This window comes from Haplochromis burtoni, unplaced genomic scaffold (genome assembly GCF_018398535.1).
Source record: "Haplochromis burtoni strain Fernald_Lab_line unplaced genomic scaffold, NCSU_Asbu1 Contig_56, whole genome shotgun sequence".
Classification (NCBI taxonomy): Eukaryota; Metazoa; Chordata; class Actinopteri; order Cichliformes; family Cichlidae; genus Haplochromis; species Haplochromis burtoni.
This window is the reverse complement of record NW_024582417.1, coordinates 866,530-892,197: the sequence shown is the minus strand read 5'-3', so window position 1 is coordinate 892,197 and position 25,668 is coordinate 866,530. Positions and strand designations below refer to the sequence as shown.

Genomic DNA, 25,668 nt, shown 5'->3' with positions numbered 1-25,668 from the left:
GGGGGGGGAGACTACTACATGATCATTTAAAGGTTATTATAAGTTTAAACAATTTTTATAAACTCCCTGCAAAGCGGAGGAAAAGGGATTTAACAAATTAATCCACCAAATCATATCACTGCACATTTTTTTAGAGCACTATAAAATGCTTAGAGAGTGAGATCAGATACAAATCTAATGTCTGCAAGGTAAAGCCACAAGCCAGTTTACTTTGGTTATCGGAGCTCAAAAGACAGAAAGTGGGGGGAAAAGCAAACCTGAGCTGTGTCCAAAGATAACAAAATTCCCCAGCCACTTCCTCTGAAGATCACTAATTAACACACTATATCACATTTATTTATATAGTGTGTTTAGAGGTGCTGGCAGGCATTTTTTTTTTTTTTGCATAGTAAGGCTTGCTGTTTTCCCACTTCCAGTCTTTGTGCTAGTCTAATATAGCAAGGTTTTTTAGCAGGTTTTTGGATCTTCCCATGAAAGAACTCTCAAAATATTTTGTTAAATTTGGTTAATTTCAGCAGAAAAATATAAAAAGTTAACGCGACGCAGAGACGGTGCGTGGCAGAGTGACGAGCACTGGTCAGTTGTCGAAAAGTTGCCTTTTTGCAAGTACAAACATGCTTGCAAATATATTAATGGCCAGATTTTTCTCACGCTTTCTGTTTACAGAAACTGAACTTGCAGTGGGAAATGCTGTCCTAAACATTTGGTGAGTCAAATCCTTTAATAATTTATGACAAGCTGTCCACCTTTAACGCATCTGAACGCGGGAACAATGTCACATTCATAAATTCTGCTGTTTTGGGATCAGAAGGAGAAGATGTCCATTTGGAGCACTGATAAATGATTCATGATCAGCTCAAGAAATACTTTGCACGTGTTGTTTCTCCAGAATCGGGGTTAAACTTGTTAAATGTCAGGTTCAGTCAACCGCCCGCTGTGTAGGACCTGACTTTGGCTCTTAAACACTTAAAGATATTTCTGCCTTTACAATCAAAGACCCTTTACACTCTGGCCAGCTAACCTGCAGGCCAGAAAACACTCCAATTGACACCTATTGCTTTGTGGGTCCGTGCACAAAAACAAATCAATGTAACCCTTCCTCAAACCAAAACAATCACTTAAAGTAAAACCTGTGAATGTGTGAGCCTGTGCATTGTGTGACTCACAAATTTACGTTTGTGTGCGGTGTGTGTGTGTGATGAGAAGAATTCTCTCAAACCACAGTCACTACTTTCATCTGAGGGTTACAGGGGTTCAAGCGTGCCTTCGGCTTCCATTCGTGCATTGCTGTTGTGTGCTAAATTCTCTACAATATTGCATTGTACAGTGAGATGCCTGTGGATGATGAGAATGGACAGGAGGAGGTGGAGGAGGAGGAGGAGGAGGAAGATGTATCATTTCAGGACAAGGATGGAAGGCTGGTGCATAAGAGATAGAGAAACGTTCGAGATGTCTTTCTCATGTTTTGGGCATGAAAGAACTGCAAAGCAGCTATCAGGAAAAACTGGGATGTAAAAAAACAAAAAACCCTCCAAAACCCTTAATGACAAAGTCATTGCTTCAAAACATTAAACACACAGAAGACACATGTACACTCACTTAAAAGTATGTGAACGGGCACTTCGCACACTTTGGGTTCTCCTCCTCAGCGTTGTTCAAACTGAGTGACCACTAAATCTTTCATGGAGCGCTACCAAAAATATCCCACAAAAAGCGCTTCCCTGATTCCTCAGCATACAGCCCTGAGCCACAACAAACGTTCAGAGATGCTCAATGTATGCACCTATTTGCCCAAGAAATAAATCCACTATTGTTAGAGCAAACAACACATGGATCGTGGATAGAAAACATGACCAGTCACAGCTGGTCAATAATAAAATAATTGCAAAAACAATGGAAATAATGTCGCTGCAAACGATGTCTTTCTGGTCAAAAAGAGGCAGCGAGCCAATGACCTCCCAATCTCCAGCTCCCACCTCAGCTTGCCCTTGCCTTCATCATCTTCTGCTGGAATCTGCAGTAACCAAGGTGACCCACTGCACTTAGCATACATGAACACTTAACAGCTTGCACATTCGCAAGCATTTACACAACACTGGGCAGATTTTCCTTCAGTCTGCAGCTTGTTGTTCTATCACATGCATAAAGGGTTGTGGGAATATCAACTCATACCGCAGAGATAAGATTCAGAGCAGACTTTTCTCCGGTAGCGGCATGTGGATGCTGACGAGTGCCGCCACTAGATGTGCTACAATTTAAAAACCGAGCATGGTCCCTTTAAGTTAGCCTGGCTTTCGAAGATTGCATTAACAAAAAAACGAGGGAATTCACATCATATAGAAAAATGTAGTCTCTATTTTGTTTGTCTTTTCATCTGGCTGTTGAAACCCAGACTGTGAGGTATAGCGCCGCAGGGACAAGAGTAAGAACTGTGGAAGAGGGAAGAAAAAAAACTCCTTAATGCTTCCACTTGTGCATGAGGGGAAGAGCTCCACTCCGCAGCTGCACACGCTTCACTGAGCCAGCATCCTTCTCTACCCAAGATCTGACTCATTTTCGGATGTGGATTACCCTGCAATATTGTCTTCCTGTTAGTTTCTTCAGCTTAAAGTCATATATTTAGATATCTAGTTTACAAAATTATCGTGAAAATATCCAAGTAGATAAAACTCAAGATGCTCAGTTTTGAGCATCTTGCCTTTCTCTGTTAGGTAGAAAGGCCTGTTTTTCAGTAAATTATATCCCTTTGCATGTTTTATGTATTTTATAACAGCCAAAACCAAAATAATCTGCAGCTCTGTGGGTGTCCCTTCCCCAAACATGACAAACCTTATAAACTATTCAGCAACAATTAAGCAAACTCAAATAGCCCAAAGCAAAAAAGGATCAGCTGAACATCACTAAAAGCTACACATATGATTTGCCTCACAGCAGTTCATGGGCTTGACTCACATCTTCCCAGAGCTAACGCATTCAAACAAGCAAAAAAAAAAAAAACAAAGAAAAAAAATTTGCCTCTGGCTAGAGAACAATGTCCAGAGATAGCTGCAGAAGAATAAAAAACAAGCATGAGGACTGAGGTGACCTCTATTCAAAAATCAAATCAAAACATCGCCACACACAAGAAAGCATCAGAACTCTCCCCCAGTTAGTCATACTGGAAAAACAAAAAACCTGCATGTCAGACCGGCCTTCGTTTGATTGACAGATGAAGCAACGGCAGCGTTGGTGTGATTAGCAAAGCCAGGTAGGCCACAAGTGGTCTTCCAACATTTGAATCAGCCTACTCTTCGTGCTCAACATCCCCCGATAAGCGAGTCATAGTGTAGGCTGTACAGGATAAGCACACACATGCCCACACACACACAGCTCTCCCACTCATCGATCTCATTACAAACAAATCACATCTCTTAGGGACCATGTTATGCACCCCATAGTGTTCAAGAGCAGGACAGTAACTCACGACAAGAGGGTTTTGTAACACATTAAGACATGACAAACTTTACATGATGTTAATAGCTGGTAAAAAAAAAAAAAGAAAAGAAAAAAGAAAAGAAAAGAAAGAAAAACACACACACTTAACTGCCAGCTCTTTTCTGTCTTTGTATAAGATTAATAAAATCGCAACAGGGACTTTTTAAGGTGTTGAATCAGGTCAAGCATGTCTGAGAGCTTTTCAAAGCCGTGCAAACTGAAATGAAGGAGAGGTGGTACAGGTGCGTCGTCCATACAGGTATGATTGGCAGGCTTTCAGCAGGGGGGTCTCACTTGAGCAATTCCTATTCTTGTCATTCCTGCTGCTCACTGTACTGACAGTGATGAAATGAAAAGGCCATAACTGGGGCAAATGGCAGGTGATGGCAGATTACACACTGCAGGGGGCCCGATGGAGGCAGTGCTTTCATACGCTGTACTCACGTTGTGGTCGCGTTGGACACATGGCCAGAAAAGGCAGATGGAAAAAAAAAAGTCACTTATAACAAGATGATTGTGAGATATGTGTCCAAAAAACAGGAGTGTGAATAACATCCTCTACGTCCGCTTTTGATGTACCTGCTGTACGTCTTGCTCTCTTGCGCAATAATGCTCAAAAAACTGCGAACAAATGTGGCAAGCTGAAAAAGTGCCAGCTGGATTTGGAACTAAAATACTCAAGCGTTTAAACTCGTTACAGGGTTTAAAATACTGACTTTTAAAAAATGAATTATTTCTCAAAAGAAAACGGTCCAGACTGGGGCAAAGATAAAATAACCTGCATGATTCAGAATCCCTTCCCCAATCCCAACAACTCATATTGCTTGTGGGACCCCCCAGCATATTTTTGTGTGCAATTAGCTGGAGTTCCTTTTGCTGCCAAGTAGCTGAGCAGCTGCAGTCTTTTCTCTTTTTTTAACAGGACAAGGCAAAATTGCTCTGACATTTAAAAAGCATATTTAGGTTACACTACAATTACAATTTACATTTCTGAATGTGCGATCGCCAATTTCCAACACTGCTGTGCTCTCAGTTTTTGCTGATTTACGATGACCTTTGGCAATGTCACAGACAATAAATTATCACTGTGAGACACTCCTAAGACCATCATGTCTCCCCATCAGTTTGAGACCCACTCACTCACACAATACAGCGACATGCGGAGGAGCAATATTTGCGGAACATGATGCGCTTTTGATTGTTTGTATCACACAACTGCCCCGATTAACACGTTTCTGCCTCCTAATCGTTTAGCAAACATTAATGAAGGTCTCTTGAAGGTCTTTAGCATAAATGTAAAACATTAATGAGACCGGGGACATTAATGGACACTATGGACCACTTTGGTCCATTTATGCATGCCTAAACATGTATAATTTCAACAACAAAAAAGAAAAGAAAAGCTGCATTGTGTCCCTCCTGTAATTTCAGATTTTGCCAATTACTGTTCCAACATAATGACCCTGAAATGACTTTGCTAACAGCTTCTTGCCAAATAATAATAATGATTAAAAAAAAAAAAAAAAGATTTGAATGGCTCATAAAAATGTGTAAATGTGTAAACTTATGTTTTGATGAAAACATCTGCATTTTGTTTGCATTTATTTATGATGCTGCAAAGACACAGATGCACACAGGCGGCTGGTGATTAACGTGGCTTGAGCCTGGCGCCAACAAGAGAGGAGTGACTGCTGGCTTCTAACTTTATTTATTTTGCATGGTACCATGCAAATGACTTTGAAAGGTTTAATGAGAAGAAAACAGAGGGGAAATGAACAAAGATGAGTTGCCTCAAGGAAATCATTACCACACATCATTACTCTTGACTACACACTGCAGTGAAAGTGGATGCTCTAAGATACTCACAATCCAGAAAGAAAGCATTTAAATGGGGCATTTAATTTAAATTTTCATTGGTTAATTTGCCCATATACATTCAGTCATCCTCCGGTCAGACAAGGGACAGACGTCTATGAGCTTTTAATGTGAAGAGTCACAAAGCAACAGCATCCAACAAAGTGGACGCAGAGGGACGTCCCAGATAAAGCACCGAGGAGTCATTTGTAGCGCAAAATAATAGCCCCACCTCGTCCCTCAGTGCGTGCAGGGTCTGCCTATTATTCTATTATATTTTGCTGTGTTTTTGTTTTGCTTTTCAGAACCTGTATTTAGAGCAACACAAAAAAGAAGAGTGGCCAGTATTTCAGTCTTCTCTACTGAGAAAAAAAAATAAAGAATTTATAGTGGGGGATGAAGATGAAGAAGAAGAAGCTTAATGAGAATCAATTTAGGGTTCTTTTATTTCTGCGTAGTCTTGGAGTAAAAGGGGAGGAAAAGCAGAAGACAAAGGGGGGCAGTCATCGAACAATGTTCAGGTCTGGGTTTGTATCCAGGACATGGTTTGTAAATGGCATGCCCTTTAATCAAGAAGCCGCTAGAGACCTTTACCTTTAGCCCTATATGTACTCCTATACACTGTGTCTGCTTAAAATAGCTACATGAAAAAGTGAGTCTGATCTACAAGCAAAGGCTTTAGTGTTAAGGTTTGACGGGCACTGGTGATATACTGGTTTAAAACTGAACCAGGAAGCCTGGTAAATTTTTATTTTATTAAATTTTTATACAGCTTTAGATTAAAGTGGATCTGTTTTCTGTTTCCTTCTTTTCTATAAACATATACTTTTACATCGGGGGAAATCATAATAAACATGGCCAAAGTTTGAAATAATGAGATCAGCATATGTCGGTGTTTGTTATCCCGGTGAGGCACAAGCTCGGGCTTGAGACGGCTCTACACACTTTCTATTCTGCAAGAAGTCAGAGAGAGGGGATATCCCATCTAAGGCACACGGTTCTGGCTGTAAGCACCAAAGTCCCACTCCCTTCTGCTCTGAACTGTCTGTTTAAAAGGGGCAGCCAATCAGGACAAAGCTAGCTTAAAGGGAATCCAGATCTAAGAGTAGAAATATGGACCTGGAAATGAAAATGTTGCGTTGACTTTGTGACTTTTTTCCAAGTTTAAACATTAACCTTCCTGTCTGAGTTTGGACAAACAAGAGGAATAAACCTTAGCAGAAAAATAAGGCCCAGACTGGTCCTTTTGTGGTGTCCTATGGGATGTGTAGACATTCTTATGAGGGCCTATCACAGGATATCCTCCGCTCTTTCAGCTGTGAACATTTTTTAATCAGTCTCTTAGAGTTCTCATTATTTAGCAAGGTCAGCCCGACATTTTGGCCAGAATTACGCCACATTAACAACTGATAACTGTCGTATTGTCAGTCATGTGACACAAAAACAGAATATCAGCCTCATCACGGGGTCATATGTTTATAAACCAGAATTTTTCCAATGTGACAAAAAAGAAATACGTCCTTAAAGATTCCTGATTTATAAGCATATAAAGCCTTAACGACTTTTCTTTTAAACCCACAGCTCTCCTCTAGCATATCCACAACACAAGACTCAAGAGAATATCACAAACTTTCCTCAAAGCATTTGAATCTCCCTTTGTTAAAGATTCCCATCAAATATAAACTGACACAGGAGTGCCAGTAAAAATACAAAGAGGATATGCTGTCATTTTAGAAAGGAGCATGGGCAGTAACAATTAATAACACGGATTTAAACTGATACAACACTGCAAAAATCTTAGTTTGACCAAAAGGTTTTTTAAAATGTGTGTAAACCATAATTTTACTGTTAGATTTTACAAACAGAAGCTGAAAATCTACCTGTTTGAGAAGCAGGAACACGTGAATGTGTAGCATTATTTCACTAGCTTACCTTAAAAAATGAGTTAAACATGGATCAACATCATATGTTGCTGCCGTTTGAGAAAAAAAAATGATGTTCAGCTGTAGTATTCTTTTGGTTTTTCATCACTTTTGCAAGCATTACATTTGTTGAACATGTACGGGGAGAAGTGAAGAGTGATGAGCGACAGAGGTACAAATGTGGCCAGACTTCACCCGGGAAACCCACTGAAAAGATGTGAACTAAATATACACCAAATAAAGAGGAAGAGTTGATCAAAATGCGCTTTTTTAACTGTCTGCAGTCACTCACATTGATCACAGTCTGTAACAGAGGAAATCGTGGTCATTTCTGAATCCATATGTCTCATGTTCTTCCTTAAAAATAGCACTGTATGCTAACATTGCCCACATTACACTATAGTATTACTTTTAACAGCATGCTAATATTCAAACTCTAGGGAAACAATCTGTTTTGGTGCTTCAGTTTTTAAAAAAAAAACCATTAGTGCTCATGTAGACACGGGTATCTACTCCACCAGAGAAATGGGCTTAAAATGTCAGCATCTGCCAAGTCTGTCTCTCATCCATCAGTCCCCTCACTCTCTGTGTTTCTTTCCTATTAGTCCCCTCTCCTCTGTGGCCACGCATAGGCCATCCCTCATCCTCACTGGATCCAGTAATTTCTCATTCGTTTTTAAATCAGACATGATGCACACAGCGGGCTAGAGCAGCTGAGCATTTCCATCCTCTTGATGGAGAGAAGCTCAAATGCAGTCAGAATCTTACTTTCCTCATCAAAAACACTAGGGACTTTCTTTTTTAAATTATTTCCATTAGTAAATAACAACAATAACCTCCGCTCAATTTCATTTCTTCTTCAAGTCTTTTGCTATATTTCATGTATTTTTTAAAAGCTCTAAATATTAATTTAGTGGGATAAACCTCTCTGGGATTGAAGGGCATGAAATGAAACCCACTCTATTTAATTCCCACCACTTCCTGCTTTTAATACCACAATAAAATGACTGCGGCCCGCAACGCAGAGCTGCCACTTCCTGTTTTTAATCACATTTCGGGACAATCACATTTTGAGATCACTAGGTGAGCCCAGCAGTCAGTGACAGGTGGTCTGAGCATCAGTTTTCTTCTGCATGCAAAACACACTGCACAGCATGCGTAGCTCATAGCCTGCACTCAATGACCCCAAAGTCACAGCTGCTCTCACCCAACCCCGATCCACTCTGTAGCTAGGAGTGGTTAAGCCAAACTGCACAAGAGATGCTCACATAACAGACCCTGATTATGTGCATCTGTTAACCTAAGCTAGATTTAAATGAACGTATAGGAAGATTTTGGTCTTATTAAGCTCCAAGGTCAACTGGGACTGGCTAGTAAATAGTGTCAGTCTCAGTTTCAAGCAGTGAAGTATTCAGTCTTGCTGGTCCAGCATCTTTAAAGGCAAATGATTACATTAATTGCACATTCAAAGGGGAGGCCTTCATTATTCATGTTGGGACTGCTTTGTCCTTTTTAAATGCTTTTATTTGTTTTGTGGCAGGCAGTTAATACCTACAATAAACTGTATGGATATTCCATTTTCTTCCAACATAGCTTCTTATCTGTAATATTTTGAAGCAGTCTAAATACAAGTTGTTTTTTGGGGTTTTTTGTGTTTTCTTGCCTTTCTTCTTCTTTTTAGGGTGGACTGTGACGAAGAAATCTCTCAGCAGGAGTGCTGTTCAGAGGCTGTTTAGAGGCTGTCACGCCCGGAAGGCGGGTGGGGTATGGGTTGAGGGGGGGAGACATTGCTGACTAGCCTTAATTTTGCGTTCAATTCACAACTTCTCGACGCTTTTGAATCGTCTTATGGAGGATCTAAGGACGAACACTGCGGCAGTTGATCGAGTATTAATCACCAGATGGCTTTCCCTTTAGAAAAGAGAAAGAAATCTAGTGATGTGGCTCCCTCCATCCAGACGCCTGCCTCTCTCTCCCGCACCTCCAAGACGCGCCAACACATCCTCACCTGGATGCGCACAAACAAACGCACACATACACACACACGTCACCCCTATACTCACAATCAGAGTATTACCGCCCGTTCACACACGCACGCACGCACGCACGAACGCACACACAAAAACACACAACCGTGCTGCATTTACGGACTCGTATAATCCGTAAACATGCAGCTGTTTCCCATCAGGGCCATGCAGATTAAGACGCCAAACACTGCCGCCCCTGTCACCGCTGTGCTGTAGATATTTTGATTAACAGCGCCGTGCATGCTTCAGCATCAATAGTCAGCTGATGCGGGCTTGTTTTCTGGTGAAATATTTATACGGGGATGTCACGACTGTACACGAGCTGTGGGTTGTTACTGCGTGGCGATGTGGCGATATCTGCACGGATCTTTTACGTTTGGGGCTAAAATACGGGCCTCGCATTGAATGACGCGAGCCGCGAGGCTTCAAGGTTGAACAATTTGGCTAGTGAACACACGGCGGCTCGCTGTCACCCGTGCACTCTGGTGAAATTTACGCGTAAAAATGCCCGACGTCCCTCCGCAATATACCACGTTTTCATTTGCTAATAAGGCAGACCATAACCACCATAACCACGACAGCTGTCTACGTGGGCTAAACGATTTTGTGATTTATGCAGCAAAAACAAAACACAAATGAAGGTGTGATACCTACCTTGATAGCTGTAGAGTCTACGGCTGGCGCAGAGGTAGACTGTGCCGATCGCCTAAACCAGTTGCCCAGACTCGTAAAAAAATCAGACAACAACAAAACCACGCCGGTTGTTGATGACACAGCTGTCTTGGTAAACAGAAGGGAAGGGAAATGAATCCTTTCCCAGATGTGTCAATTGACGTGGAAATAAAAAATTAGATATTCAGACGCCGATCACCGGACTGACGCCTTTTCTTGACGTGAAAGGTCTTCCATTTTTAGGGGGATAAACGGCGCACTGTACTACCGAGGATCGCTGTAGACTGGCCGGTGCGAGGTCTTATTGAAAACCAATATGCAATTCAATGCGACGTTAAAATGCTCCCCAGCCGACATCATCCTTGTGTCTGTGTTTCTTTCAAAATCATCCGCAAAAGAAACACGCTCACAAATGCGGGGATGAACAGAAAGAAGAAGAAAAAAAAAACGTCAAAACAAAAAATGCGCAGATGTCAGCGCGCTGTGCTGGTTCAAGCGCTGGGCATCCTCACTGAGCATTTGCATCCATATTAATATTCATACAGTACTTCCTGAGAGCAACCCAGTGGTTGTTTTGAGAAAACTGATTCCTGTTATCCTGCTATTTATCGCTCAGTGAAAGTGAAAGCCACAGAAACTGTTCATATTAACAGCACACTCATTAAATGTCCTTACTTTTTTTTTTAAGGCTTTTTATGCAAACAACAAAAAGCCCTTTTATTTCACCAGAGTGCTGTGATGTGCAAAAACAAAGTCAGCCTGCCATATAAAACATTGTAGGAGGATCGCGGTGATGTAATGGAGGATAAAATACTATTAAGTATAAAATAAGCTCGCCAAAAAGCCCGCGCTGAGTACCACAAAGTAGGCTAAGCCGTCAGAGGAATATTAACATTTTGTATTAACTGCCTCCAGATGACCATGCAGTGAAAGCAAAAAATATTAGAGGACATCATAATATTAAATGTGAAAATACCCACTGTTTAGTGCAGATCTATTTTCTTTCATATTTCCCGGTGATGTGATCAAACACTGGCATTTTCCTTTTTCTTTCTTTTTTTTTTTTTTAAGGTCGTTGTCACATGACCAACTAGCCAACACATGGCCTGTGTGAGGCTGACACGCCCCCTAAAGTCAACGGGAGACTATATGGGTGACTGGGTTGGAGTTAAAAGTGAATCTTTCAGATATCTAGATTAGGAGTGCTCCCTCTTGAGAAACACGCTGTAATCATGTGTATCAGTGGAATCTTTGGACTGCCACAAGTGGAGCCGTGAATCCAAAGTCCAAGTTTAGGTTTGACTAAAACTTTTCTAAATATTGATCAGTCACTGTGTTGGATGTTTATGTCATATGCATCTATCGCTGTTGGAGCCTAAAGATGATCTGCTGGGATAAAATCTGGTGTTAGCCCATTTAGGATTAATCTAACTTAAAAGCACATGCATGCTGACCTGACCTGCACCTGACACATTCCTTAAAAGTCATGTCCATAACTAACAGATTATTATCACTGTTATCAGTCAACAGTGATATTGCAACATTAGCAGCATAGGTTCAGAGGCCCAACCAGAAGAAAATCCAAGCCTTTAATGTGCAGTAGACAGGACATGAAACAAAATAATCAAATTTTTCTATGTTTAAACGGCATGGTGCTGAGCCTGGACTGACCAGTACAGTAGCAGATGACAGAAACTTCTCCACTGCACAGGATATATAAAGTCAGTGAAATAGAGATGGACCCAGTGGGACTTTAGCTCTTTATATGATTAAGGATCAGAGCAGTTGAGTGGTGGTTAGTGTTATGAGAAGTGGTGTGGCAGTATATCTACAGTACTTCAAATGTCTGCTTTGTGTTTTGTATTCATGTTGTTTTTTTTCTTGGATGCTGATGGAGAAAACCGCCACTTGAGAAAGTCAGATTTTTAAAAATTGCTCCCCTTATTCAAATTTTTCAAAATAAAGTATAAGATTTTGCATTAAATCTTTGATTGACAGGAGCAAATGTGCAAGAAGAGGAGAGCAAGGTCTGTGCTGTGGTTTATTTCTGAATGTCTCATTTTTAATATCAGTTTGTCAAAAAAAACAAACTTGATCAGTCTGAATCTAAGCCTCACTCTTTCCTTATTTGATCCTTTATGCCAAACTATTTCACTGTTGCTATACCAGTTCATTATTCCTCATTATTTTACAATAGAAATCTCTCAGTGCTGCATAGGGCACAATCACTTGACTTTCCTGAACCATGCAGGAAATGCTGAGCTTTCAGGGCAGAGCCTTATCACCAGGCAGGCATGTAGAAATGATCTCAGTAAATCAGTGAGCAAGAACAACATTTAGGAGAGAAACACATTCATGACATTTACAGTAACAGGAAAATCAGCATCAGCTCATGAGAAGACTTATAGGGAAGTCTGCTTTATGTAATTTACAAGTGAAGTGGCTGTGAAGCTGCATGAGACGATTCCTAGAAATAACACCAGCTAAAGAGACTGACATGTAATCCTGATGATCACCAGACCAAAGACAAAAAGGGCAAAATAAAATTAAATCACTGTATGTAAAAGTAGAAAGATTAAATAACTGCAGTATCTTATTAAATCCCATTAACGTTTGCTGTGTTTATCTCTGACATAAGTTACTTGTGTCACAAAGTATTGGGTGAGTGGAGTTGTTATCAGCAGCTGTACACGGTCTGGTCAAAGTGCATAGTGCTGATCTGCGGGGAAGCAACGAATCTGCATCCATTCAAATTAACTTTGGAATTAACTCTACTAAGGTAAAATACAACATTTTATGGAACTTTGCAGCATAAAAGTTGCTTTTGGTTAGGGTTAGGTCTTGTTTTACGGCGTTACTAGGCTGGGCTGCTAATAGTTTAACTTTTAAGCAGGTTAAAAAAAAATCTAGCGTGTAAGTTTGCCTGTGAGCTTGTTCATAAGCGAGTCATTTGATCAGGCTCCTGCATGTCTGCCAAGGTTTCAAGCCTCTTTCTTCCCTAAAGGAAGTTTAAGAGTACATGCTTATGTGCTGGTCATCAATGAAATCGGTTGTCTGTCATAAAGTCATCTATTTAAAATTTTATGATCTTGGATAAAGCCACTTTTGCCGTTTCAAAGGCCATACGCTATACTATTCATTACAGTCGTGACCTTTACTAAATGAGAGTCCGCATTAAAATGTTATTGATAGCTGAAAAATGATGGTTTGGCCTCCAGGTTGCAAGAATGACTCGAGAAAAAACTCAGCTGAAGGAGTTTTTAGAGTCAATAAGTGTTCTGCAGTGGGTGCTAAGCTTTCTCCTCTTGGGTAAGAAGTTGCCATACTATCCTTTTTTAATGATTTCCTAACAAACATCAGTGTATTAATTGCATTATTAATTAACTCATAAAATAAATCTCTTGCTCCTTCCCAACTCCAATGCTGGTCGACATGGCATGAAAAACATCCATCTCCAGGAGTGGCTTGTATCATACTGATGGTGTATCTTATGTTTACCTCTCTGTGGCCGCTGTCTGCTCTCTACTTTGTATGGTTGGTGATGGACTGGCATAAACCCGAAAGAGGTAAAGAAATTCAAGTATGCATGAAAATAATGACGATACGAAAAACAAAATATGCAGTTTATACACTAATAAAAGGCCTACCTTTTAAAGTGTGTAACAGCACACTCAAAAATTATGATTTACAGTATATACATGTATACTGGCTACATTAAATGGGTTTGCTGCTTAAAAATAGCTTTATTTTAGTTTTACCATTGTTTTTATAACTCTTAGTATTTAGTATACAGTTTTTGCATACTAGTGATCACATCAGGATACTCTTTAGCTTTGCTAACGTGCACTGTGAAACTGGGACACTCAGTGTTTCTAAGGTTTTCAATGTCTCCATCAGGGGGCAGAAGAACGATGTCTGTGAGAAAGTGGAAGGTATGGGAGCACATGAGAGACTACTTTCCTGTTAAAGTAAGTTTTGGGCAAATATCTTTAGATCTGTTTACATTTGCTTCCAACACACAGATGCTTACTGTGTACAGGACAGCTAATATTTTCAAAAATCTCAAACCCTATGAAATGTCCAACTGAATTCCATGTTGGGATGTTTTTGGGGTACGGAAAGATACATTTTTACTCCAGTGCACACTTGAAGCACTGGAAACAGTCAAAAGCCTGCAAGAACAAGTGTCTAATCTTTGCCTCAGTCAGATGAGTGAAAATGGGCATGGCTGTTTAACAGCAGCAACATCCATGATCACCAACATTAACCTTCTTGTGTCAATGTTCTTTCTTAGCTGGTCAAGACAGCAGAGCTGAATCCAAACAAAAACTACATCCTAGGTTCTCACCCACATGGTATCATGTGTACTGGAGCCTTTACCTGCTTCAGCACGGAGAGCTGTGGCTTTGCTGAGGCATTTCCTGGGGTGCGAGCCAGCCTGGCGATGCTGGCGGGCCTGTTCAGGATACCATTCTTTAGGGAGTACATCATGAGTGCAGGTATTTATCGCATGTTTTAGCAAGGGGACTAAACTACTCCGTTTCTTAGTCCGAGAAGCATTTTGCATTAGGCCGAAACAGCAGTTTATTGATCATACTACAGTATACAGTTCATGTTCTGCAGAAAAAAGTGATTTTACTTTGTGGAATGCAAATGGAAGAAAGAATACCTACATGTTACTGATGCTAACTGAATTTGAAAGCCTGTTGACAGTGTAGACCTGCATGTTACAGCTTAACAAAAAAGTCCCTGTTATGCTCCTGACCTGAACTACTGATGTTCTTACTCTGTCTGATAAGGACTTTACCCAGTCAGCAAACCAAGCCTGGTCCACCTCCTTTCAAAAAGCGGCAAAGGGAATGCAGTGGTAATTGTGATAGGGGGCGCTGCTGAGTCTCTGGCATCCTCTCCCGGACTCAACACAGTGGTCATGAAGGAAAGAAAGGGATTTGTCAGACTGGCCCTTGAGTTGGGGTGAGAATTATACACTAAGAAAGAAAATATATAAATATGTAAAACACTGAAACCTGAACAAACCTGAACTCTGACCTTCCACAGTGTTGATCTGGTGCCTGTTTATTCATTCGGGGAGAATGAGCTCTACCAGCAGGTGATTTTCGCAGAGGGCAGTCTGTGTCGCAGGTTACAGGACTTGTTTAAAAAAATCATGGGCTTTGCACCGTGTCTCTTTGTCGGTGAGCGCTTTGTTCTCATGCCCTACAGGACTCCAATCACGACTGTTGGTGGGTATTTTATTATTCTTTAAATAGCCAATACCACTTTTATGTACTGAGCCCATTTTATTCTCACACTGTACTCTTTTCAGTGGGAAGTCCAATCTCAGTGCCGAAACGTGTCACGCCCACAGACGAGGAAGTCGACCATTATCACAGACTTTACATGGAGGCCCTTTCCAAATTATTCCACGAACACAAGGTCAGCTGCGGACTTTCAGAAAATCACGAGCTTCGGATAATTTAGATATTTTGACATAAACTGTTTGCACTAAATACGACTTGGAGTCACTATGGATCTGACGTGATGGACCTATATTAACATTGAAGGTTTCCTGTGATCATCAGTCTATAAAAATGTGCCTGTATTTAAAACTGCTCATCACATGTTTTAAATAATTATGACGTGAAGCCTTTATGTGGCACTGCTGTTTGTATGGAAAACACTGGAGGATTATTAGTTTAATCATGTTTGGCAATAACTTTAACAACATATTGAAAAAAATTTCTCACGTGTTTCTGAAAGCTGTACATATTTGGAATGATTCAATTATTATCTCATAACATGACATACTTTTCCTTTTTTGTTTGCATTATTAAAACAATCCCACTAGTTTCATGAACAAAAGAAAAAAATCTTACTGGATATTGTGTTGTTTTGAGCTGTACCCCCCCCCCAAAAAAAGCTGTGTATTATTTAAGATCCACTAAAAAATTATGATGCACTTTGTCACAGATTACTTCTTTTTATATCAGATCGACTTCACAAGTAATTTAATACTTATTATTGTAATTTGATCACAACTTTATTAATGAATCTGTTTACAGCAGTTCTGGTTGCACAATAATTACAAAACAAGCCTTTTAAGAAATGAAATAATCTCATTACTCCAAAAAGCAGGCAGAACACAACACTGGTAAAGAGCAAAAAATGTGAACCTTCTAAAAGAAGTCCATATCATCTGGTGCATCCAGGTCACGGTACTCAATGATGTTGCGTGGGTCACCTCGTGACATTCTGCAATGGATGGCAATGCAAACAGAAAAACAGTAGAAACGATCTTTTAAAGGGAGTTTCAAACTTCCACATTAGCAGAAAAAAGAAAATTTTTGTAGCAAAATAAAGACACGTACAGCGGTCTCACCTGATGTTGCGCGGCTTACCCAGGTATTCACCTTGTCCGCGGAAGTTGTCATAGTTGCCTCTGCCTCCACCATATTGGTTGGGTGGATAAGGAGGCCCACCAGCTTCAAAAAATGATTTTAATTTGAAAAAAGAAAAAGTGTTGCGACTTGACTGGAAAGCACATTCTCATTTTTAGTATAAAAAGGTAAATTCAGAACATACCACCGTAGCCCATCAGAGGAGGACGAGGCTGTGCAAAGCCCATTGGACCCTGAGGACCTTGGGGAGGAAACGGCAAACTGGGACTGAGCAAACCTGCAAGATGAAACGGGCCCAGTGTATCTTTTTCTTACTATTCTGTTTATCTCTGTTGAAGAATATCTGTAGTTCTGGGTTGATTAGACAAAAATCTCAAACCGACCTTGGCTTGGGCCTGGAAGAGGAGGAAGTTTCATCTCTGGCAGTGATGGCCTCTTGGCATCCATCAGGAAATTGTTGAAGAAACTAACCTCCTTTTTCACTTCTTCAATTTTATCCCCATGTTTGTTGAGGATGTGCTTCCGTACAAACTCTGGACCCTTGAATTTGATTTGAAATAAAAAAAATAAAAAATATATACAGAAATAATTCTTGATTATTATTATTTTTAAATTACAACAGAACTTCTAACAAAAACTACTGGTATATCTCCTTTGTGTTTAATAAAATGCATTGACTGTGGTCATGCTGTACAGTCCTGAATACTATTCATTCCAAGTGCCAACCTTAAATTTCTTTCCACTTAGAGGGCAGAGCCATTTATCTTTTCCCAGTTCTTGTGTGTTGGCAGACACAAACTTCTCCACTTCTTCTTCAGGGTCCTTGCGGCCCATCTTCACCCCCTCTTCTTCAGACAAGACTTCTTTTAAACTAAACAAGGGGGCCAACTTCTCCTCCATCATTTTCTCCCACTGTTGCACTGTTGAATGAGGGGATGTCATCTTATTAAATTCTGAATCAACACTAAAACTTTAAAATCCTCACTTAAACTTTTTTTGCAATCTGCATTGCCTGCACTGTTTATGATAGGTGGCAAAATAGTCTAAGCACAGCAAATGTTTAACTAGCAAACACAACAGTTAAAATTCACGTCAACTTCAGGATGTTGGAAGATTGATTTTCACTACAGCTGAGTCAACATGTACTTTTTCATCCCAGAGGTCTCTTTTGTGTCACGTAACATGAAAAGGGAAGAACACTGACCTTCTCCATGTGTGATGCGGTTGGGAGGAATGGGTCCACGTACATGAATCATGCCGCATCGGTTGGGCATTTCATCCTCACTGGGGTATTCACAGGTGTTGTAGTAGTCAACTGAGTGCACAACACGGAGGTACAAGACCAAACGATCCAAAACCTGAAACAACACATGGCAAAATTGACAGGCCTAGCACAGTGAAGATACAAATGGAGAAACCCACTTTTAAAAGAGAAGATCAGATGGATATTATATCTTAAACTGTTCTAAGTGTGGTAAAGTAATGACCTTGACAAGTTTGTCATCCCTCTCAACAGTCATCTCTGCAGGGTTTCCTTCCTTGATGCCCTCCTCAGAATCCATTCCACTCCCGGAGCCCAGAAGCTCCTCCTCCTCAGCACTGACCTCCTCTATCAGGTAATCGGTAATATTCTTCAGGATGGGGTTCTGCGCTGGCAACTGTGGAAATAACAAAACCCCACAAATGATGATGATGGTCAAATAACTTGAGAAAAATCTGTTAAATTGCATGGGTACAGGTACTATACCTCACTGCTCTGCCCTTCTTCCTGGGACTTGTTGCTCCAAAGTTCCCCTTTCTCATCCAAGGCATGAATGAGCTTGGCAGCCAGCTTGATGTCATTGCGGAGAATCTGCTTGTGCTGAGTAATGCCATTAACATTACGCACCCTCCGAGCCAGGTCCCTGTTCACCCCCGGTGCCAGTTCACAGTCTCGCAGCTGTGAAGGGTAAAAACAGACTGGTAAAGGCCTCAGCTGAAATTTGAACGATCTCTGCATCTCTAAAACCACCTGCAACACAAAGTTATAGCAGTGCCAACACTTATGACTGGTGCACTTACCCGAATGTTCTGAAGGTTCCAACAGACTTCTTTGATGTTGACGCTACGGTCAAAAGTCACCCAGCAACGTCTGAAAAACCTGAAACGGTGCAGGTTTCATGTCAAAGTAATGAATGACTACACTAATCCAACCATTTACACTTTAGTGTAGCAAATAATGCAAAGTTTTCATTTTTCATACCTGCGCTCTGGATGAGGATCAGACAAGCAAACACGCAGAAACCCAGGGTAACGTCGACACAGCTGAGAAGAAAAAGAAACCACGCTCAGTTTAAACCAGGACACGCATCTGTTTAGTGCACTTAAAGATCTGGATCTGATAGGTACGCTTCTTTTATACAACTCACAGCAATAATCTCAGCCTTGGAGATGGTGGGAGCGATGCTTCTCATGAACAGAGAGCAAGTCCTGTGGAGAGGCCGTGGTCTAGGAGAGTCATCTTTAGGCTTTTTCTCTTCCTTCTTGTCCTCCTCGGAGTTCTCCTTAGGTTTCTCCTCTGAATCATTTGGAAAGGGAGATTTATTTGATGAGTGCTAAATTACAGAAAGATACATATTATACTCCTGAAAATGTATAACCAGACACTACAGGCATGATTTCTCACCTTCACCTTCCTCTTCCTCCTCATCCTTGTCTTCCTCTTCCTTCTTCACTGGTTTGTCAGAGCAGTTAGAGTTGGAGTCTGAATCTGAGTCCGAGTCACTCTCTGAGGCGCTGGCTTCATCATCGCTGTCCCCGCTGCGCTTCCTCTTTCTTCTTGGCTAAACAATCAAATTGAAAAACAATCAGACCAGTTCAATTTATTTCTTTCTCTTGGTAAGAACTAATTCAGTATCAGAAGGAACACTTACTTTCTTAGGTTCAGGAATTTCTTTTGCTGGTTCTTTCTCTGCCTCCTCTTTCACATTCTCTCCTTCTGCTGTGGCAGCTTTCTCTGTGCTGGCTGAGTCACTACCCTCCTGTGGCACAGTTCATTGTCATCAACAGAGCCTCATGAAATGTCTACCGCCTGTCTAACAGAGCACACATACCTTCTCATTTCTGTCTTTCTCCACTGGTTTGCAGTCACTACCCAAAGCTTTGAGGTCTTCTCTCTTGGGAACTTCAGTGCCCCTGGAAATAGATGCTGACTTCTCTCTGTCTTCTTCCTCTTCAGATGGCAGATCCAAGATGCGAAGATCATGGTCTGTGCCCCCTTCCATTTTTATCACAGCTGAAATGCAGAAAGAACGTTATGGTTCAGCCATAGAAGTACTCTTCTAAGTACAATCCATGCAATTAGGTCAGATCATTTTTGCTTTTATTGTAAAAGCAGACTTAATTGTAGATACAAATGAAAACTCCACAGGTTAACAATGCTCTTTAAGTTGTTTGAGACCTCACCTGCATCCAAAACTTTGATGATGGCTGGGGTCTGTTCAATGTCCAGGGAGACATTATCAAACCAGCCGTTCTCCATTAGGAAAATGAACACATTCAGGCGGTTGTGCAGAGCCCTCTGGGCCTCTGCCTTAAGTCGTCTGGCCTCGTCAGGGTGGTACTTGGATCGGAACCTGTGTCCAGAGTTGGGCGTCCACAACAGATTGGGGAGAGAATGATGGGGGTTGGGATGAGCGGGAAGCAAAAGTTAGAGAACAAATAAATATTACAAGCCTACGTTACATCTGTGTATTTTACACTTTTTTTTTTTTAGTTTCTTCTAATCACATTTTTAACAGAACATTTATTCTGAATAGGGTTTTTTATGTTAAACAACTCCAATTCAATAAGCAATCTAGCATATGACAAAACTTTAATTTGTCTTCAGTATATCCTAGTTATTATAATTTTCTGTAATTCTATGTTTTGACTGTGGTCTTCATAGCCAATTACTCAACAATGTTAGAAGATTTGAGATTAACTCACCAAAAAAGAAAGAAAAAAAAGGCAGGAAAAAAACAACAGAGATGATCAAATTAAACATTTACATATTCAAAATGTCACATTAAAAATGTTAGCATTAAGTGGACTACAGTTACCTTTTGTTCTGCCAGTTTAATAACAAATAAATACAGAGAGCGGGGTCTCTTCTGTGAAAGTGCGCTCCACTTCACCCCAATGGTGTGTCTGTATGCACACAAATTCGGTTTTGGGATTTGATCCGAATATAAAAAGAAAATTGTGTCGAAAAAGGATAAAACAAGAAAAAAAAAAATTTCCGTGTGCGGACGACTACATGGCTGTCTATCTAAAATCCCTGTTACTGTGTGTCTAAGAGCAACTGCATTGTGCGCAGTGCATGCCCTGTCTGTCTAAGACCGATTCTTGCGGATGAGCTCCACTTTTTCTCATCTTGAAAAAAATCGTCGTCAACGTAGTAGTTGAAATGAAGGGAAGAAAAATGGGTTATGACAAAACAGAATAATTTTGCATGATACCTGTGAAACAAGTGTCAAAGCATTAACAGACAGCACACAATTACGAATCTTGTGTTACTCCAAATAAGACAATCAACCCAAGGAACAAAGACGTTTTGGTCAAAGCACCAAATGATGACTTTAAACAATTTCGTTACACGAGAGTGACAATAAACAATTAACACACATTACTTCCTAGATTTTTTTTCTATACCCAATGTTTGACTAGTGATAATATTTGTATTCCTGCCTAAGGAACTATGGATATTTATGGATAAAAGAAATTTAACTCCTAAAATACATTTATAACAAATATAAACTAATGTTGAAATTGGGTTGATTTTCTTATTTTGTCAACAAGTACTATAGCAACAGTCATTAGTTATAAATTAACTGTGTGTGCCTGGTCCTCGTACTGGGTGAAACTGTCATACCAAACGCCTTTCCACTGCCATACCAAACGCCTTTCCACTGCTTTTGATTTGTGTGCATTAACAGCACCAGAGTTTAACAAGAACATAACGGAGATGGCATATACATGCACCTTGTTTTAATGTACCAATTTCATTAGCCATCAATTACAAATAAAAACATCATCTGAATTTTTGAATAGAATTCTAAGATAAACCCACCAAAAGGACCAGGCTCAGCCTATTATATTTGCCTTTAAATAGCAATTAAACCTAAAATGATGAAAAGGCCAATAAAGAAATAAAGAGCCAATTATATTTGGTGAGGACAACAAAAAGTAACAGCTTAAGTAATGCTAATGGATCTGTCGATGCAATAATTATATTATGACTATAATAAAGAAATTATATTCTTGATAAGGTCTTATGTAGTAAAGGCATCTGAGATCGTACCACTCTTCATCTTTATGAGCCAAAAAGAAGTCCTGCATCTGCTGTCGCCGGAAGTCGATCTTGTACTCATTGTAGCGTTTGACGGCCTCAGTCTCATCCACAGAATCATCTAAGGACAGCAGAAACTCCTTAAAGCTCTTCATTATTGGAGGAGGAGGACCTAAGTCCAAGTCGTGGATGTTACCAAGCCTAATGAAAGAAAGATATGTTGGATGGAGCTTTGACTAGCCAAGAAGCTAGTTGGCAAAAAGACATATCTGAGGTAACAACATTAAAAATATCTTTAAAGATATGTAAAGTAACATTTAACTTCAAAACTGAACTTAAATTAATTACCTGGCCTGAATGGGGATGCCTTGATGAGGCTGCATGAGGTGCATGTCGGGATGGCCCCAATGTTGTGGTGGTCCATAGCTGGGCCCTCCTCCACCACCATAACCCAAGTCATACCCACCACGGTAGGGGTCTCCACCATGGTCATCCCTGCCAGGAACGGATAAGGGGCTTTAAGTAAAATAAAAGATGGTTACAGAGATTGTGCAATAGTAACATTGCGAATCCTACCAGTCTCTTCTCATGCGTTTCTGCTGGGGACTCATGTCGTGTCTGGGTGGGGTAAATCTCTCCCTTCGACCTCTATCATAATCCCTGTACTCTCCACGACTTCGCCGCTCCCTGCCTCTATCCCACTCCCTGGACCAATGATCACAATCAGAGGAAGGAGAGAAAACATGAGGAAAGAAAAAAAGGTAAGAAACACACAAGTCTATCTTTAATATCCACTTTACTCAGTGTAAGAGCAGCAAAGAGCTACAATTTATTAGCATTTAGCTGTTCATCTGAATATGATTTGGCTGTATCAGGTTTCACTGAATCTGGCTTGTGCCCAATAGCATCTCTCTTTTTAACCTGTCATTCCAGTCATCTCTGCGCCGGTCCTCTCTCTCTCTTGAACGGTCATAGTCACTTCTCTCCCGTCTGAATTTGTCCCTTCTCCTGCGATCATGGTCATCATCACTGTCTCCCATCTGCACGAAGAAAGAAAATCCAGATCACGTGTAGTATCCATTGATTATTATTAAGATGGCTACAAGCAGAATCGTTTTAAGGAAGGCTTTACTTTTTATATTAAGACCTGATAAGTGCAAAGCCAAAGTTTATGATTTACATTAGGGCTGGGCCATATTATACCGTTCACGGTAATACCGGTATAATGTTAGGCAACGATAGGAAAATGAAATATCGCGATAGAATGGGAGTAAAACGCGCATGCGCAGTGCCTTTGTTTTCATACGCACATGGCCGATTGTTGAGTGAAACAGATGAACCAGAATTGGTTTGTAAAAATGGTGCAACTTCAGTGATGTGGAACTGGTTTGGTGTTTGTCCGTCAGATACACAACAAAGCACATTTTTTTGCAGAACATGCAAGCGGCCGTCGTTATTGTCGTATTTGTCGGACTAAGATGCTCTTAAATCTGGGAGTAATCTGGGTCCTAAACTCCGTATGCTTCAGGTCAAACAACACTGCAGCATCACTAGAGTTAAAAACTGTCTAAATTCTTTCATCTTTAATAAAACGATCAGCATTGCTGCTTTACCAGGTGTAACTATGAAGTTTAACTTCCAGGCATCCATGAAAACAAAATTTATTACATTTAACGGAGTTAGAAGTTAGCAGGAAGCTAGCGGAAGTTAGCTCGCTAGTTTCGCTAGTTACCTAAGCATGATATAGCATGTTCTGACTGAGAGATTTCTGAAAAAAATTCAAACGTACAGCTCTGCTATCACTTCCAACATAAATGAAGACAGGAAACTAAACAGCAGTGACGTTTGTAGGGTTACTGAAGTTGGGCTAGCTGGTATATAATGATGTGCTACGTGATCGCTAGCGACACAGCTATGTTAGCATAACATAAACAGTGAAGCTGGAGGACGAACACTAACACTTTTCCACTTATAAAAGTTAACGTGAAGGTTTTTCATGGTTAGAGACAAATGCAATCGCATGGCAGGATGCTGTAAACGGACCAAACTTCAGTCAGGAGAACAACTGAGATAATCCATCCACAATACGAGGTTAGTCATTAATATACTGCAACAACATGGGAATAGAGCAGCTGCCAGAGAATTCAACATTAATGAATCAATGGTACAGAAGTGGAGGAAGCAAGAAGAATGAGTTTAATAAAGTTTGATTTATCTGACTGCTTTGTTTCGCTTAATGTGCCTTATAATCCGTGCACCTTATGGTCCGAAAAATACGTACTGCACACTGCAGTTTAATGTTGCAAAGCACCTCTTTTTAACTTCAGTGGATATTATACATGGTTATGCTCAGGATATGTCAGCCCATTTCTACTGGAAATGCCTTTTGGTTAAACTTTCAGCAAGGAATTTGCATTTGCACTGTTACATTTTTATAAAGCTTTAATGTACATAAAAACCAGCTTCTTGTTTAAGTGAAAATAAATGGAAGGTTGTCTTTTTGCGCTAGTAATGTTGTGGAGTTGTATTTTGTCTCGCATCAATTATATCGTCGGTTATATCGTTATCGCAAATTTTCAAATATATATCGTGATAAATATTTTTGGCCATATCGCCCTGCTCTAATTTACATCTCAAAAGAAGAAACTGCTCTGATGTAACACAACTCAAAACACATGTGCATCTTCCTTTTAAGTGACAAGTCAGTAAACCATGTCAGCAAAATGCCCCCCATGAAGATTGTTCTCGTTGAATATTGTTCTCATTATAAGCCATGGAAACTGTTTCCTTTATTTTGTCTTCAGTATGTGGGGTTGCCACGTGGAGACCGGGACGGTACTTATAACAAGTGACTATTAATATTTGACCTTCTAATTCAAAAGGATTTTGGTGACGGCAGTCATTCAAACAAGGGGGACCGTGAACAAGGAAATGCAGATAGTCTGTCACAGACGACATGCTTAACTTGCCGTAAAGTGATTCCTTTGTCTTGCATAATAGCGATCATTGATATCATCAGACTGGGATTTACAAAATTTACAAAAAAAAAAACAAACAAAAAAAAACCAACAGATCAAAATTAGTAGCTATCCGGAGATACAGGTTTGAGTCTTTCAGTCAAAACAAAACCTGTAAATTCGTGTTTCAGGGCGAGTTAGGACCCTCGATAATGCAGCCATGTATCGTTAGCCATTACGCTAGCTGTGTGTTAGCTGAAAATAAAATGACAGAAATAAAATTAAATGAAATAAACTGAATTACGGTCTCATTCTACAGACCTGTCTTATTCTAAATAACAGACCAACTGATATAACTGAGGAAAAGTCAATAATTACGATAATACCTTAACAATTACTCGTTGGTATGGTAATCTCGTTCGTCTCCCTCTTTCTCCGTAGCCTTCACGTCTTCTTGTTCTTCGCTTGGAAATTGGTGAACAACTAAACATGGAATTAGCGCCACCACCTGGTTTGGAGTGTAAGCCACAATTTATCACCTCCGCCTAGGTAGCGTTTACGTGCGTGTCATTCTTTTTGGTTGTAAACACAACAACTCGAAACGTTTTGAATGACTTTTGATCGAACTTTTTAGGAGTGTATACTGGGGTCACATGACCAAACCATTCAAATCTGGCTTACATCCTCCAAGGTCTTCAAGGTCAAATTAATGATTTATTGGTCAAAAATAGACAAAAATCCTTATCACTTAGAAACTATGATTATTAAAAGTGCAGTGTGTGTTGTCAACATATAGAAAGATTTAAAATATCATGTCACATTTGACCTTATCTTCAAGGTCAATAGATTGATCTGAAGGTCAACGGGATAATAATGCTATATAGAGCTATTTAAAAATATGTTTCTTACTGCTATTCTTTCTACTGACCACATATAGGCATAAAGGGAATGATATATGGGGATTCTAAATATTACATTACTTTGGATTTTCTTTAAGGTCAAATAAAGTCAAACATTCATAAAATGTCTTTTATACTGCATTTGTTTGTACTGGTA

The 25,668-nt window shown here is 40.1% G+C and overlaps 3 protein-coding genes across 6 annotated transcripts in view; 1 reads left to right on the top strand and 2 right to left on the bottom strand.

Moving 5' to 3' along the window:
* LOC102290993 (neuronal tyrosine-phosphorylated phosphoinositide-3-kinase adapter 1) overlaps positions 1-12,524 on the bottom strand; it is a 29,858-nt gene extending 17,334 nt beyond the window's left edge. For 2 of the 3 annotated variants that reach the window (XM_014333518.2, XM_005922112.3), the window contains exon 1: positions 9,932-10,914. The gene's annotated coding sequence lies outside the window, so the exon portion shown is untranslated. The other variant, XM_014333515.2, reaches the window with a different exon arrangement.
* Positions 12,525-12,621: 97 nt separating this feature from the next.
* On the top strand, positions 12,622-15,806 carry mogat3b (monoacylglycerol O-acyltransferase 3b). The gene is made up of 8 exons (XM_005922111.2): positions 12,622-12,728; positions 13,168-13,258; positions 13,408-13,515; positions 13,847-13,917; positions 14,244-14,448; positions 14,749-14,923; positions 15,008-15,192; positions 15,276-15,806. The coding sequence occupies exons 2-8, from the start codon at positions 13,177-13,179 to the stop codon at positions 15,428-15,430; spliced, it is 981 nt and encodes a 326-aa protein (XP_005922173.1). The 5' UTR covers positions 12,622-12,728; positions 13,168-13,176; the 3' UTR covers positions 15,431-15,806.
* A 164-nt stretch (positions 15,807-15,970) lies between these two features.
* On the bottom strand, positions 15,971-25,126 carry srrt (serrate RNA effector molecule homolog (Arabidopsis)). Of its 2 annotated transcripts, none has more exons than XM_005922110.3 (20): positions 24,999-25,126; positions 22,577-22,695; positions 22,232-22,360; positions 22,004-22,150; positions 21,668-21,856; positions 19,792-19,961; positions 19,440-19,621; positions 19,260-19,367; positions 19,013-19,169; positions 18,756-18,904; positions 18,590-18,651; positions 18,409-18,487; positions 18,095-18,286; positions 17,835-18,005; positions 17,552-17,705; positions 17,074-17,267; positions 16,731-16,887; positions 16,532-16,624; positions 16,318-16,431; positions 15,971-16,201 (listed from the first exon to the last, which is right to left on the bottom strand). In XM_005922110.3, exons 1-19 carry the CDS (start codon positions 25,101-25,103, stop codon positions 16,325-16,327), a joined length of 2,664 nt encoding a protein of 887 aa, XP_005922172.1. In that variant the 5' UTR covers positions 25,104-25,126; the 3' UTR covers positions 15,971-16,201; positions 16,318-16,324. The 2 variants fall into 2 exon arrangements, with proteins under 2 accessions (XP_005922172.1, XP_005922170.1); XM_005922108.3 differs by having other exon boundaries at positions 16,329-16,431.
* Positions 25,127-25,668: the final 542 nt, after the last annotated feature.